General features: G+C 43.7%; 1 protein-coding gene across 5 annotated transcripts in view; it reads left to right on the top strand.

Moving 5' to 3' along the window:
- Positions 1-17,230, top strand: part of TLE1 (TLE family member 1, transcriptional corepressor) — a 592,599-nt gene that overhangs the window by 564,299 nt on the left and 11,070 nt on the right. For all 5 annotated transcript variants that reach the window (XM_044060888.1, XM_044060886.1, XM_044060887.1 and 2 more), the window contains one exon: positions 7,810-7,960. In XM_044060888.1, coding sequence (XP_043916823.1) covers positions 7,810-7,960 — 151 coding nt within the window. The remainder of the gene's footprint in view (positions 1-7,809; positions 7,961-17,230) is intronic.

The following is a 17,230-nucleotide window of genomic DNA, read 5'->3' as shown; positions in this document are numbered from 1 at the left end:
TTAAGGTATGAGAAGTAGGGGATGTTTAAGGAGGGAGAGTGCAGTGCAGGACCATTGACTTTTAAAGTGCTCTTTGGTGGCGGTCTTAAATTGTTTAGGATGTGTAAGGGTCCTGATTTCTAGTGGGAGCTTATTCCAGGCAATAGTGGGGTGATAGCTGTACATGTGTCCAAATTTAGACTTGGGTTTGTAGATTTGTAGTAGGTCTTGGTTAGAGCTTCGGAGAGGTCTGGAGGGAGAATAATGGGAGATGAGAGGGGATAGTGCTGGGCAGTAGGAAGGCTCTTATAGGATAGAATGGATGATCTGGAGCTGAGAGAGAAGAAGATGGTGGAGTAATTCAAGCCAGTTTAGGTGTTTTAGAGAGAGAGTGATGGGATTTGTAGGTTTGTTGGGTAGCAAATCTAGTACCTTGTTGTAGGTAGATTTGAGTTTGGTCAGGAGTGCTGAGTTAAGATTTGTGAGAATTTGAGAATTTTACATTTGACTGGGTAGAAGGTAGCTAAGAGAGAGAGTAATCATGGCTTCAGAGGTAAGGAATTTTTTGGTACGGTAAAGGAGCCCTAGTTTTGAATTTGTCTTTTTGATGCAGTTGTTAACATGCAAGTCAAATTTAAGCTGATTGTCAATTGTTACATCTAAGAGCTTAGTACTGGATTCTATCTGAATGGGAGTGTTGTTAAGGGACTGTATGGAGAAGGAGGGTTTAATATTTATGAACATTTTAGGTAGGAAGAGTAACAGCTTTGTTTTGTTAGGGTTAAAGATGAGCTGGTTGTTGGGAGAGGCATGTTTCAACTAAGTTAAAAGATGCCTGAGTAGCTAAGAAGAGCTGAGAGGGATAGTTGGCCATAGTGATGACTGTAGAGGCATCTGCTTATTGCACTAAAGATGACTGAGGACAGAAGGTATAGAGCTGATTAGTAAATATATTAAAAAGTAAAGGCCCTAGGATAGACCCTTGAGGTACACCCATTTTTACAGGGAGAGGAGGGGAGAGTGTAGAGTGCCATCTCACTGATTGAGATCTATCAGTGAGGTAGCTGGAGAACCATGCAACAGTATCAGAGGAGAAGTTGAGGTTACGCAATTTGTGCAGCAGAAGAGAGTGTGAGACAGTGTCAAAAGCCTTTGAGAGGTTCAAGAATAGGCAAGAAATAAGTTTATGATCATCCATGGCTATAGAGACTGTGTTGAGGAAGGATAATAGAGCTGTAGCGGTGCTATGTTTGGGTCTGAAGCTGTGTTGAGTGGGTGTAAGCAGATTTTCCTGCATTAGATACTGCATAACTTGTTTATGAATACATTTTTCTATTACTTTAGAGAGAGGGGAGAGGATAGCGATAGGTCTAAAGTTGGAGATATCAGAGGAGTTACCTCCTTTGTGTATAGGTAGAGTGTAGCATTGTTTCCAGATGGAAGGGACTTTAGATTCAGAGATAGAGTGATTAATTAGGATAGATACAGGAGAGCAAGAGAGTCAGCTGCTAGTAGAAGAAAAGTGGAAGGAATATTGTCGGCTGATGCTGAGCATGGTTTTAATTTAGAGAGTAGAGTTTTGATGTAGCTAGTAGGTACAGGCTTGAGGGAGAAGGTATTTGAGGAGATAGTATTAGGAGTAGGTTCAGAAAAGTTGGAGATGTTAGTAGTAGAGGAGTTTGGGTTAGGGGTCAGTAACTTAGATATTGAATCGATAAAATAGGTATTGAAGATAGTGGCAATTTCTTCAGATGTCTTGTCTGGGCATGGATTGGAGGAGCTAAGATTACCGGGATGTAATATTTGGTTAACAGAGTTCCAGGATTTTTTAGGATTAGATTTTAGGGTTGTGGGAGGTTTGTTATAGAAGTCCTTTTTATCTTTGTGTTTTTTGTCAGATTTCTGAGTTGTTTATATTTTTGTAAGTCTGCAGAGAGCTTAGTTTGTGACCATTTTTCCATAGTTTGTCTCTAGTTATCATAAGGGTACGCGTGGCTTTTGAAAGCCACGGAGATATGGTGGACTTAATTCGGACTTTGCGAGGGGGAGCAAGTGAGTCTAAGATGCTAAGGAAGGTGGAGTTGAAAGCTAAAACTGCTTCATCTAGTGAGAGTTGGGTAAGGAATTTCCAGTTTACTTTAGAGAGGAGGGCATTAAATGTTTCTGGATGGAAGTTAGAGATTTTACAAGTGATAAATTTAGAAGGTCACAGGCAACTCTCTCCTCTTACCTCTCAACACTCATACCTGTGAGAGATGCACTTATATCACCAGACTGGAAGCAGTGCATGCTCCAACCAAGACTGGACTGGTCAAGAGGAGAAGTCAACACCTGCAGCTCACTACATAGAACACACAGCCCTCCAAAACACCAACCATCACAACCCACACATAGAAACACAAACCATGCACCTAACCTTTGCGGAGACTCTCAATAAAAATTTAACCAGACACCCCCGAGACAGAAACGCATTCAACCACCACAACACAACACCAACCCCAGAACACATAGCTCACCACCACAGTGTGCCCCTCAACCTAAGCCCTTAAGGCAAAACACTTTGCCCAATGTACTAATTATAGGAGACTTAATTGTGAGGCAGTGGTGTCCCACTCACTAGGTTGAACAAGGAGAAGGTGACAGTCATTTGTCTATCAGGTGCCAGAATCTGCCATCTATAACCAGTACAAATATGACTCGGTCATTGTGCATATGGGTGTGAATGACCTGAGACGTACCTCCCTGGACTACATGAAAAGAGATGTGATGGAATTCTCGGATTATGTGGCCCAGACAAGTATGACCCGAGCCCTGAGCAGTATTCTACCATCACCCAGAATGATACCACAGTATGAGAAGAAAACGATTTACTTCAACAATTGGCTAAGTTTCTGGTGTCATTCTAAGGGGATTCAGTATCTGTCTGCCTGGGATGACTTGATCGACAGACCTCGATGCTTTGCCAGAGATTGCCAGCATCAGTCACCCCCTGGGATTCCAGGTACTGGTTAAGGCTCTTGCCACCCCTATAGTGCCTTTTTAGGCAGTGTTCTAAAGACCATAATTCCACCATAACCAACGCAAACAAATGCTATCTGAGGGGCATGCTGCTCAACGCTAGAAGTCTAAATCTCAAGATGCACTTGCTCGAAGCTCTCCTCAAAATGGAGAATGTCAACATCTGTGTTTTAATGGAGACCTGGTTTAGAGGCAGAAAGCACCCCTGCGTTCCAAGACTGCATATCGTTCCATACCTTTTGGCCCCATAGTACATCTGTAAGCTCCAAAGATGGTGGTGTCTCCATATTCTTAAAGGATGCGCACACCTCTTGACTGGTAACCCAGCACAATGCATCCAAGGTACTTCAGGTACAACTAACACACCTATGCCAGTGGAAAATAGCTGCATGACTGCTGAGTCATACACCAATGCACTGTACGAGCATGTACACAAATGCATGGACCTTACCATACCAAATATAACTAAGATGCTCTCCTCCAAAACAGGAAGCCAATCTGGTGGTCCCCAGCCATCGATAAACTCTGCAAGAGAAGGAAGAAACTGTTGCAGAAAAAAAATGAAGTCACAAGACTGGAAAACTCCCTTATCAGTCTCAACAAAAAGCTGAGATCCCTTATCAAATCCTCTAAAGCCATCTATGAAGGCAGAATTGCAGCTGACACCAAAAACAACCACAAAGCCTTCTATAGCTATATCAAAAACCTCAACGGCAATGCCCAGATCTGGTCTGAGTTATTGCACAATGGCACCTCCTCTACTTAGCCAACAGATATAGCCAACAATACTGGCTGACAGATTCAGTGCCAACTTTACCCCTCTATCCCCCCAAGAGCCCTATCGCAATACCAGAAGAAAGCCTGGTACCCACCATTTCTGTGGCACAGGTAAAAGCTGTTCAAAGCCAAGAGTACAGTGTCCATGGGACCTGATAACATCCCTGGCTGTATCCTACATGAGCTACAAAATGAACTGGCACCACATCTGTGTGCCCTGTTCAGTCACAGCCTTTCCTCAGGCTATGTCCCTAACGAATGGTGCACTGCTACAGTTATCCTGCTTCATAAAGGGGGAGCAACTACAGACCATGGGAACTATCACCCCATTAGCCTGACAAGTCTGGTATGCAAAGCTATGGAGTGCATCATTATGGAACTGCTTAATAAAGATTTAGGCAATCTCCAAACTCTTGACCACACACAGTTTGACTTTGTCAAGGGGAGTTCCTGCCTGCTGATCCTGGTTGACTTATTCAAGATGGTACCAAGGCTGTGGATGAGGGTAAGGCAGTGCATACAGCCTACCTCGACGTGGCCAAGGCCTTTTGATACCATTCCCCACTCTGGTATCATTGATAAACTCACCAAAGTAGGCATCAGTCCTTGCATCACTAGGTGGGTTGCAAGGTGGCTCACAGACAAGACCTACAGAGTGAAAGCTGCGGATTCCAAGTCAGACTGTCGACCAGTCTTGAGTGGAGTCCCACAGTGCTCAGTCCTGGGCCGTCTCCTGTTTGGCATCTACTTTTCAGAAGTCCAGGCCAACACAAAAGAACTTTGATGGACCAAGTTTGCTGATGACTGCAAGCTAGGAGTCATTATCAACTCCCCAAGTGATGCAGACATCCTAAAAAATGGCCTGTCTGAGACCAATGACTGGTGTGGGAACCATGCCCTGAAGCTTAATGCCAAAAAATGCATTGCCATTCCCTTTGGGAAAGACCAATGACTGGTGTGGGAATCAAGGCCTGAAGCTTAACGCCAAAAAATGTGTCATTTCCTTTGGGAAAAACTCAGTTCCCATGAATTACCACATTGATGGGAGCCCACTGAACACTGAAGGGGGCCATAAGAGATCTGGGCACCTGGGTCAGCAGCCACCTCACCTTCGACCACCACATTGCCACTTTGGTCAGAATGTCCTTCTACGTGGTACATCTTATAACCAAAGGTTTCCCATGCAGGAAGAAAGAGGTCATCATCCGTCTCTACTCATCCCTCTTTAGACCAGTCATTGAATTTAATGCCCCGTTTAGCATGTACCTGACCAGACACCTACAACAGCTGGACATGCTACAAAAGTACCTCACAAAAAGGATCCTAGGCCTTAAAACACTTCCTACATGGACAGATTCAAGAAACTTCAGCTGTTGTCAGTCTCTTATAGTCTACTTAGAGGTGATCTCTGCTTGACTTACAAAGCCAAGTCAGACCCAGCCCTACTTGAAATGCTACACCTAAAGAAATCTCAAACCCCCCCCATGCCATATGCTCCAGAAATCACAGCCTCATTACCACAATTAATAGAACATACTGGAAGGACAGGTTCATCTTCTAAAGACTGCCTGTACTCTGGAATAAGCTTTCCATTCATGTCAAGCAGAGCAACTCACTAACCCTCTTCAAGAGACATCTTGATGAGTGGATGGGTAACAGAAAGTTCACTCCAGGGATCATTCCAGTTGCCCTATTGGATAGGGGCACTGTGAGCTAACATTGGGTGGCACAGTGCCTGGGCAATTTTTTTGGGCTATGTTTGTAAAGGCTCCAGGGCCATTAGCCTAGTACACACCTATGAACCTATGACTTTAGTTTTTCTTTTCTTTAGGTCTTTACTCACGCATTCCAACCCCCATGAGCTGTACACGTGCCATGTTTTGTCTTTTTCCTGAGCTTATCAGTACAGCATACGTGGATTGTTTGGCTATACTTTAGAAACAGCTCAAAAACAACCATGGCATGCACTGTATTACATTATAATGTAGCACAGCATTGTAACACAGTATAAGGGTATCATTTGCATATATCCCACTGGCCTCCACTACAGAAGGTTTAAGGTATTGCAAAGTGAAGACTCTAGCTTTGCTGGGTCTGTCTTGCATTTTTTGACTAAATTGTTTGTCTATGTGACATTTTTACATTTGATTTGGATGTTACTTGGGATATTATGCAGTCACCCTAATGTTGTGGATGTCAGGAGTATGGGATGGCATATTGTGAAGATGTATACCTCTTGTGTGCATATAGTTCAACTTCTGGAGACTTCAGATCTACGGAAACATTGTGAGAAATAAGATTGGGATGCAGAGTGGTACACATTATACAGGCAGTCAGACAAAGAGATGCTAAAGAAACTTGTAAGAAAATCAACAGAGAAAGGAGTTCATCGTAAAAGTATATAAGTAACTCATCAGTATTAATCAAGAACATTGGGTTTGGAAGTGAGGATGCTGCACAGGGGGTGGTGCTTCAAAGGTAATGCCAAAAAGTAATTGTGCCCACAGAGAAGATTGTGGGTGTATCTGGCATGCCTCAAGTGGTAGTCCATTCAGCTGCCTTTTGCCTGCAGAGGGTGCCCCTGTAAATGTTTTCCTTTCCACACCCATAAGAACAACATCTTAAGACTGTGACCATCTGACTAATTTATCAAAAGATTGGAGCAAAAAAAAAAAAAAACACCTTCCATGAATTGATGCAGGTCATCTGTGAGCTCAGGCCAATAGGCATATATCCCAGCTTCACCAAGTCCCCAACGGCACTTCTGGCGTCCGTCATCCTCTTAGAATTTAGCTCCTGTGGTGTAAATGGTCCTTGGCATCAGACACCAAACTTTGGCCCATAATACTAGCCACTTAGGAGTCATTGGTACTCTAACAACATCCTGTCTAGTACTAGCCCATCTGATATTGGATCCCTTTGGTGTTGAAACATCAGCTGTTAGTCCCCTGGCTATTGGGATACCAGATATTTTTACACCAGACACTGCAGTTTTCTTGAAGTTACCTATTGCCAAGTTTTCAGCAACAGGCTTTCCAGCCTGTTTTGCCTTTGGTAAGGTTCAGTCATGCGTTGTCAGCCTCTGCAGTTCCTGGCAAATACAGCAGTCTCCCAGCTTGGACAGACAGCTCATCCTGCAGCTTTACATCACAAGCCCAAGCCACCAGGTCATATATCCAACTTCATCCACTTCAACCCCAAACCCAGAGTCTGTCCTTTGAAGGATTGGCTCTGTTGTCCAGTACCCTTTCAAATGGACCCTCAGAAGGAACATTACACCAGCTCTGGCTCCCCAAACTGCAGGAGGCATCACAAGGCCACCTCCAAGGCTAAGCACTGCACTCTGTGGAAGCAACCATGTTAGACTCCATCTGAATATGACCAATTCCTCGGAGGCCTTAACTTTGTGCACATTTGTTGGGTGATTCAGCACAGCTTCAGAGTGGTGAGTGGCTGTCACAGGCTATTCCCTCACCTTAGAGGAGGCAGCATGAGATGAAAAGGCAGGTGTAGTCTACCAACCCCGTAAGACAGACTTCCCAATGTTTAACATGTAAATTTGTGTGGGAAGTATTCTTTCTTAAATAAGTGTAATTTTGTTATTTTGTGAATGCCAGTTGTTTTTGCTGTATAGAGCACAGAATGTGTTTACTATTTTAAAATGCCACCTAAAACTCAAAGTACTACAAAACAAGAAAAAAGGTAGCAAAATGGGCAAGCAGCTCAGAAGATAAAGTATTTTTAATGCTTATCCCAATGGACATTCTCAGGCCATGTTATAATGAGCAGTAATGTTAGAAAACAAAGCCCGTCAGTTTGATGCAGTTGTCATTGAATGTTGGGTTTCCTCTGTGAGATGGAGTTGTCGTTGCATCTTTTGCACTTTGTTACTTTCATAAGTTTTGACTCCCTTGATGGCTTGAGAATATCGCAGAATGTTAGTAAGCTTAGACTTGTACAAGTTTCTACTTTTTCATTCTCATTTACTATGTTAGTAGTTAGTACAGCAGCTTACTTATTTGTCTTTGCCTTCAGATTTTCTCACTTGGGTACTGCCCGACTGGTGAATGGCTGGCAGTGGGAATGGAGAGCAGTAATGTCGAAGTGCTGCATGTGAACAATCCAGACAAGTACCAGCTACACCTGCACGAGAGCTGTGTGCTGTCACTGAAATTCGCCTACTGTGGTAAGCTTTGGCAACTTGGTGTTTGAATTGAACAGTTGTACCTGAGGAAACTTCCTGGCAAAGCTTTGTGCTCATTCCAGGCATTCATTCACAACTCCTTTTTCATACTTTTGCACCTGGGGTAGGGGAGACACTTCGTGTGACAAACATCTGCAGCTAACATTTATACTGCTGTGTGGGTAGTCCTGCTGCAGTTGTTCTTACACACACATGCACACACGTATGGTCAGTCTAGAGTGTCCAGTCCACATACTGCATGTCTTTGAAATGTGGGGGAAGACTGGAGTACCCAGAGAAAATCCACATAGACACAGGGAGGACATGCAGACAATGCAGCCAACAGTTGAACTGGAGCACTTCTTACTTCTCATGGTTCAGTGCTGGGATCTTTCCTGTTAGCATTTACTTTTCTGAAGTAAAACCAAATACCAAAGGATTGGGTTAAGTATGCATATGACTGCAAGCAAGGAGCAGTCCTTAAATCCCCAAATGATTTATCCAATTCTGCAGGGAGATTTGTCCAAAATAATTAACTAATGTAAAAGTCATGGACTGAAACTAAATGCAAAAAAAAATACATTACTATATTCTTTGGGAGATAATCTGCTCAAGGGAACTACCACATTGACATTATGCCCCTAAGAGGTGAAGCAGTTATTTGGGATTTGAGTACTTAAGTGACCTAACTTTTGACTAAAGTGTTGTTTGTTGTAAGATAGTCTCTCTGTATTGCACAGCTTTAGAAACAAAGGGATTGTATCTAGATTTAGGGATGTTATTGTCCCCTTTACTCAGCCTGCATTAGGCCAGTAATGGAATACAATGCCCCCTTTGGCATGTATCTATCCAGACATGTGAAACAACCAGAACAAGCGATACCTTACTAAAAGAATAGATGTCTTAAACAATATTTCCTACATGAACTGACTCAAAGTTCTGTCACTGTACTCAGTATCCTACAGACTGCTAAGAAGTGACGTGTCTGACATACAAGGTATCCTCTGACCCAATACTGATGGATTTACTGCACATCAGCAAGTCAGATGGCATGATAAATACTTGAGCTAAACCTCTTCCGCAACATCAGCAGAATGGTTTGGAGGGACAGGTGTATCGAGCAGAGGATGCCACTGCTTTGGAACAGACACACTATCCACTTAGCAAAGGTCATCCATATCCATGTTCATGCGCAGCTTGGATGTATGGATGGGGAGCAAAAATTTTACTCCAGGACTACCTCCTGTACTGATAATGGCTAGAGGCAGGTCCTGAATCCTTTAGCCCATACTTGGGTCCCCTCCAATTATTTATGGTATGATCCCAGTTATTCTTGTTGGGGTAATATACAATTTAGTCATGGGATGGGTAAGGCCAGTCCTGTCACGAATTGGGATAGATTAATTTGAGCACAGAAAGAGAAACTGTCTAGGCTTAAAATGATCCTCAAGGGCTGTTGGCGTAGTATTTACCTATGAACATGTGTTGTGAGACAGCTGTGCCACTCCGCTGCCCCATAAACCTTTGTGGTCATTGTCTTTACATATGTAGCTCTTTATTTTTTAATATCTGGTAGCATTTTTCTAGGCTGTTGTTGTTCTGTTTGTCCAGCCTCTTAAGTAGATTATCGTCATAATATGAAACTGCAGATCTTACTGCTCTGACAGAAGTGGATATCGTACTGGCTTCCTGATTATAGAAAGGTTAATAACCCTTTTTGTACTAAAATGATCATAGCATAGAGAACCTCATTGTAATGATATTTATTGCCCCCACCTTACAAACACGTGTCTTGATGGTATAAACAGAACAAGAAGTGAGCTTTAGAAGTTTTACAGTGGAAAACTTGCATATGCAGTAGCTAGAAAGGCTAAGATAAATTGTTCATTGTAGCTTCGGGTGGTACAGCCTAAGTTGCTTGATGGTCCAAGGATTAAGGGTATGAGCCGGGTGACATCTCCAAGTGTTTCTGCACTTACACAGGGTTGGTTTTGGACTTCTTCCTTGTAAAACCATTACCTGAGCTGTACAAGTTCCTAAGAGAACTATTTATTTGCATTGTGTCTGCAGGAAGCCACAGTAAAGGAGTCATTTTTGCATAGTCTATATGATTGTTAGCTTGCTTATGTGCAACTTATGTAACTTGCTTATGTAACTTGCTTATGGGTAGCTTGTGTAAGCTTAGAATTATTTTGCCGAGTTCTTCTTATGTAACTTGCTTATGTGTAGCTTGTGTAAGCTTAGAATTATTTTACCTAGTTCTTGATTTATTTATTGAATTGTATACAGACAGAGCATGCATAATACTTTTAAATTTTTTTTTTCAATAAGGCTAGTAAGTGGGAATTTTGCATGATCGGTCAGCTTGAATTAACTTTACTGGTTCCCTTCAGAAGCCTGAAAGGCAGACAATACTGACTTATCCTGCAAGTCATGGCCACCCGATGATATAATCAAAAAAAATGTAGCCAGTTGTCAGTAGCACCAGAAGAGTGTAACTAAATTGTGCAGTGTAGGTAGAATTCCTCTGGTGCAAAAGGAGCGTGGCAGGTTGCAGAAAAGAAAAGCAAAAAAAAATTTTGGAGTTAGCCACAGTAAGTGAATGAAAGTAGGGAGTACAAGACACTGTTGAGGGGACAAAACTCACAAAATGGGTCACGTGGACTTTTTTTTTTTTTTTTTACTATTACAAGTTCATTCATAGCATTTTTCTGTTCCAAATTCATGCTCATTCACCAAAAAATAAAGAAATAAAGAATGTTAAAATAATATAACTGCATAAATGAGTCTAACCCAGGTTTTCTGTCTCTTGCGGGAAACACAGATGTGCAAGTATATTTAAACCAGGGATGTATAATGAACATCTCAAAGGCTATTCACAGCTGATGGTGTAAAATTGTGTTGGTTCTTTCCTTTAGCACTGTAATGCTTTGCTTTAAGATTTTATTGTTTAATAGTAAAAGTATTTGTGTTACTGTATATACTTGACATAATGCAGCCCGTTGGTTGAACGTCTGTTCTCAAACCTTGATTCATTGGCCTTGAGTGATATTGAAAAAATTTAAGGAAGAAAATTCTACCTTTCCAGCTGCACTATTGTTGTACAAGTTTCCAGATGTCTTGTTCAAATCCAGGTGTGTCTGTACGCCAAAATGTGGATGCTTTTCGTGTTTCACTGTTGCAGTCATCACACTTGGGTAATTTGCCTGCAGGTAGCCCTCAGTTGGCCCGAATACCAGAGACTTAGTATTTCTGCGCCGGTTGCTATAGCTTCAAGACTGACGTCAGGTCGTCAAGGGTATAAAAAAAGGCAGCCAATGCCATTACATCTATCTTTCTTGCCAAGGAGCCCTAGGCAGAAGCAGTTCGCATGAGTGCCGGTCGGCCGCTTCCCGAGTTTTCATTTTCAAATTGAATCATCCTGAAGTCTACTAAAGCTAAGTACTCCATTGGGGACCCTTTTTTCTTGCTCTAACTGTCAGAAAAAGTTAACAATTGTCTTGCCAGTGGAAAGCAAATACCACACCGAGATTTCCATTCTTACTGCATCACCTGTTTAGGCCAAGACCACAACGTACATCGTTGTGGGTTTTGTGCTTTGTTCAACGCCAGAACTATTCATCGTCATGCCCTTATTGTAGCTATAGACTTGCGTTCTCGATCTCCGTATCCCAAAATGGCTTTGGTAAGCTGTCCGACTACCGATCTTCCGAAAACGTAAGGATAAAGACAGAGACTGACTGCACAGGTCAAAAACTGCCAACAACGCTTCCGTTAAGCTAGTCTCCAGTTCGCCGGTACTCAGTGAGGCACTTTCGCAGCCCCTGATTCCTGCTTCGTTGGATTTGCAGGCCACTACTGAGACCCGTTCGGAGTCCGGTATGCCACGAGACTCTTCTTTGACTACGGAACCTGCGGGTGTCTCTACCTTGGATGGGTCCGGAGCCGCTGTGCAGGCACCAGCTTCTGAGGAAGTTCTTCGCATTACTGATATTCAACACAAACCAATGACTTCTTTTGTCTTCAGTTCTCTCTAAAACTACCGAGTTTCTAAGACCAAGAGTAAGAGCTACGCCTAAAAAAATGACTACCCAAACTCAAGCGCCTGCTTCCTTGCCACAATCATAAATGCTTGAAGTGGCAGAAGACCTGATCATGCTGATTAGGGGAAGTCAGCCTTCCCCTGGTAAAAGAAAGAGATCTGTTCCAAGCAGCTTGGACTGACCAGGAGTTCCATGACTCTGAGGTTTCAGAATATGAAGACATGCCTTTATCTGCCTATGAGGATTCTGATGCAGAAGAATCCATTCCTTCTGCTTCCCCTCCAGAGGATTTTTCTTTTGGTGAAACCCTACATACTTTGAGAGAATATTTTCATTGGAAATGCCAGGATTATCCTCAGTCCAAAAAGAAACTCACGGAATTTTTAGATTTACCACAGCACAGAACCTTAGCTGTCCCTCCTGTTTTGGATGTTGTGGATGATGTCTTCATGGAATCCAGTCTAACTCCTGATACTTTACCTCTTGCTCCAAGGAAACCTGACAGGTACTACAGAGTCCCTGACTCACAAATTTCTTTTCAAAAATCCTACTGCTGACCCAGAGGTCATCTCCCAAGGGCCTAAAGAAATAAAAGCAACTACAGCTAAGAATCCCACCCCTTCGGACAGGGATTCCAGAGCTTTAGACAGATGGGGTAAGAAAGTATATACCTCTGCAACTGTCGCCATTAGACATTGAATTGTCAGTTCCACATGCTGAAATACCACCAACATACTATGGAACTTATTAAGCACAAAATTATCTACTTTTCCTGACTGTGCAGAAAATAAAGATTTACAGGAGCTTATGCAGTCTGCAAGCCAAGTCAGCAAACATACCCTGTAATATGGGTTTGACGCCCTAGAAGCATCTTGCAGAGCAGCAGTCACAGGTTCTGTACTTATAAGGCATGCTTGGCTTCAGGAGCAGACCTTGCCAGACCATGTCAAATCAAAATTACTGGATGCTCCTTTGAACAAGGACAATCTGTTTGGCACCAAAGCAGAAGAGGTTCTAAAAAAGATGTAAGAAAAGGCTAAGTCTATGCAGACAGTCAAAGATTTTTTGCAAGTGCAGCCTCCAAGATTCAGTAGGCATTGCCCTTCGAACCATTGGTCCTTTCCAGCTCCCAAAAAAGGCTTCTCAGATTAGACCCAGGGGAAACAGACCCCCCAGACTACAGTCTCAGGGTATGTAGAGATCTAAGCAACGGAGTACCTCCACTTCTAAAACAGGGAGTGCTAAGCCACCCCCTTATGGAAAGAATTCACAATGACTTCTCAACTCCTCTCCTCACCTCTGCCCATTTGCTCATGCCCTTAGGAGGAAAACATGCAAAAAACTGGACCTCCATCACCAAAGATTGATGGGTTCTCAACATAGTATCCCAAGGGTACAGAATTTACTTCCACACACTGCCAACCCCAAAAGGGTTCCCAGACCTTCCACCAAATCAGTGGGAAGAGGCACAAAACCGAGTTCAATCCCTGCTCTCCATAAGGGCAATTCAGCCTGTTCCTGCAGAACAGATAGGACAAGGTTTTTATTCCAGACTTTTCCTAGTACCCAGAAAAGAGGGCACCTGGCGCCCAATCTTAGACCTTTCCATTCAAAACACATTCCTGGTAGTACCAAAATTCAAAATGCTTACCCTACAGCAGCTTCTCCCTATGCTGTCAAAAGATGCCTGGTTAGCCATCCTAGACTTAAACCTAAAGGAAGCCTATCTGCTTATCCCTATCGGAGTCATGCTGGAAATATCTTGTGTTTCAGGGCAGGATCTATCCATTATCAGTTCTCTGCACTTTGGCTTATCCACTGCTCTCAGAGTCTTCACAAAATGTCTGGCTCCAGCCATTGCGTATTGCAGACAGAGAAATTTACCCTTACTTGGACGATTGCCTGATTCAGGCAGACAGGAAAAGCTGTTGCAGCACCTGACGTTTGTAAAGGACCTTCTAACCTCCCTGGGGTACACTATCAATGAATAGAAATTAAAACTAGTCCCCAGTCAAAAAATTGTATTCCTGGGAGCAAGCTTGGACACAGCATTCCAGATGGCATACCTTACTCAAGAAAAACAAGCCTGACTGGCTACTTCACTCAAATGGCCACCAGAACCTAGATATCTGCAAGGAAAATCCAGCAGGCTCTAGGGTTCATGGCCCCCTGCATTCTACTAATTCCATATGCCAGACTACATATGAGGAAACTTCAGTGGTACTTAAAAAGTCTTTGGTGCCAACATTCTCAGGACCTGGAACCTGTCATACCTTGTCTCAGTACAGAGTTTCTTTGCTGGGCAGCAGCATGCAACCACAACAGGGGACTTCCCTTTACACTACCCCATGCAACCCAGACCCTAACCACAGATGCATCAGACTATGCCTGGGGTGGGCATCTGTGCATTCAGGGCCACTGGAGCCCAAACCAAATTCACCTGCACATCAACCAAAAAGAGATGCTAGCTGTTCAGCACTCTCTGACAGCTTTCATATCCCTACTCTCAACAGGGCCCCTTCTGATAAAAACCGACAACACCACAGTGATGTGGTACATCACCAAGCAGGGGGAACCCACTCTTACCCACTCTGCAGGCTAGCCATGACCCTGTGAAACACAGCCTTGGCTATGCAAATTCACCTGCAAGCTCAATTTCTGCCAGGCAAACAAAACTCTCTGGCAGACGACTTAAGCAGAAATCTCCTAGACCCACACGAGTGGCAATTAGACCTCTACTTCTTCAACCTTCTAACCCAGAAATGGGGTACCCTGAAGGTGGACATGTTTGCCTCTCCCTACAATCACCAGTTCAGCAAATTCTGCACCAGGGTACCTCACAGCAGGGCCTGGAAAGTGGATGCCCTATCCTTCCAGCAAGTAAACCTCTCAATCTATGCATTTCCCCCTCTGCCTCTTCTTGCAAGAGTGCTACTCAAGATAAGCAAGACAAACAAAGGGCAGTCCTGATTGCCCCAGACTGGCCACGCCAACTCTGGTACCCACATCTGCGCAATCTGTCACCACTGCCCCCATGGCACCTTTCTCAGATCCCAACCCTCCTCACTCAGCAGGCGGGACAGATCTTGCATCTGCAACTGCAAACCCTGAACCTTGCAACCTGGCTTATTCCTTGAACTCTCCTCCACTGGCCAACCTAAGCATGCAGGTGTTGGATGTCATTCGTGAAGCCAGACGACCCAGTACTAGGAAATCCTATGCTGATAAGTGGAAAAGGTATTGTTCCTGGATTCTCTCTAAAGGAGCAGCTACAGCAAAGCCCTTCTTATTACCTAGCAGACCTACTCCACAGAGGCCTATCCTTCTCTTCCATTAAGATCCATGCCTCTGCCATCTCTGCTCATTACTGTACTGAGCCACCTCTCTTCTCTTATCAAACAGTTCCTGAGAGGGGATAACAACTTAAGGCCACCAGGAAGAGCTCCCACCTCTGCTAAGGACCTTAACTTTGTGCTGGAAAAGCTCACGCTACCACCCTTTGAGCCTGCAGCATCAGCAGAGTTGAAATTCCTCTCTTGGAAAACAGCCTTGCTTCTGGCCATCACCTCAGCTAGAAGAGTGTCTGAGCTGAAAGCACTTATGGGTGTGGAACCCTTCATTATTTTTCATGCTGACAGGGTCTCCCTCAGGACTAACCCTTCTTTTATGCCCAAATTGGTATCCTGTGTGGCTCTCAGCCAGTCTATACATTTTCCCACCTTCTTCCCTAATCCTCAGAATAAGGGACAAAGGATCCTGCACTCTTTAGATGTGCACAGATAGCTCAGATTCTACCTTGATAGGAATAAGGACTACAGGGCATCTGACCAGTTACTAGTCAGCTTTGCACCAGGGGCAGAGGGCAAGGCCATATCAAAACAAACCATCTCCAAATGGCTAGCACATTGTATCCATTTCTATTACAAACACCATGAGAAACCCACCCCACCAGGGGGGTCAGAATGCATTCCACTAGGGCAACTTCAACCTCTACAGCCTTTCTCAGAGGAGTCCCTAACAGGGACGTTCTGGAAGCTACTACTTGGAGTTCTGTTCACACCTTCACCAAGCATTACCACCTGCCTATCTTTTCCAAATCCAGGGCGGGTTTTGCAACAGCAGTCCTGCAGGGCATACTAGCCAGCCCCAACTCTTCTTGACTGCCTCCACCCATTTTTCAGCTTTGGGACTCAACGAATCAACCCAAGAGGTGACATCAACCCAAGTGTGATGACGGCAACAGTGAAACACAAAGAACATAGTACAGTTGTGTACACTTACCATAAATGTAGATGTTTGAGTGTATTCACGGTTGCAGTCCTGGTTTCCCACCCTCCAGTCCCCTTGTCTCTCTCTGTCTCTTTCTCTCTCTTATTCACTCCTTACTGGGCTGTTGGTATCTACTTTTTGCTGGTGGTGTTTTTTTCCACCATAATGTAGCTCCCTGTTTGGGGGCTTCTGACATTTGGGGCAAGAAAAACTGATGTCATGGCGTTGGCTGCCTGTTTTTATACCCCTGACGACCTGATATCAGTCCTAAAGTGACACCAACCGACGCAGAAATACCAAGTCTCTGGTATTCGGACCAACTGAGGGCTACGTGCAGGCAGATAACCCAAGTGTGATGACTGCAACAGTGAATACACTTGAACATCTACATTTATGGTAAGTGTACACAACTGTACTTTCTCAGACTTTGAAATTTTGTCACAAAACACAAAGGTACCATTCCAGCTGAAATACCTGTTGAGCACTTCTCAAGGTCCCTTCAGTGACTCCACTGTAGTGTGCTGATCCCAAAAGCTGATACTTTGTGCAGACCTGTGTTTTTTTATGTAATAAACTGTTATGCTGAATTTGTAGTCACCATTACACTTAGCGAAATGAACACTCATTATTTTATTATAACTTTTAAGTTATTACTGTCCAAAGCACTTCAGAGAGTTAAGTGACTTGACTTCCACTAGAAGTAGCAACATCCTTGAACTGGTCATGACTAAGATGGGTGACCGTTGCTCTATGCCAATAGTCAACTCCTCCCTGGTTAGATCCGACCATAAACTAATCACCTTGGAAATCCACATCCCTCCCACCCCCCCCAAAGGTAACCACCATGAAAAACTTCTCCAAAGCTAACTTTGGACTCCTAAAAACAGAGGTGGCTAACTTCACGGCACCAATGCAAATGGAGAATAGTTGCATGACCGCTGAATCATACACCAATGTACGA

This window comes from Protopterus annectens, chromosome 2.part0, assembly GCF_019279795.1.
Source record: "Protopterus annectens isolate FY-2018-M chromosome 2.part0, PAN1.0, whole genome shotgun sequence".
Taxonomy (NCBI): Eukaryota; Metazoa; Chordata; order Ceratodontiformes; family Protopteridae; genus Protopterus; species Protopterus annectens.
This window is presented reverse-complemented; position numbering and strand designations above follow the sequence as displayed.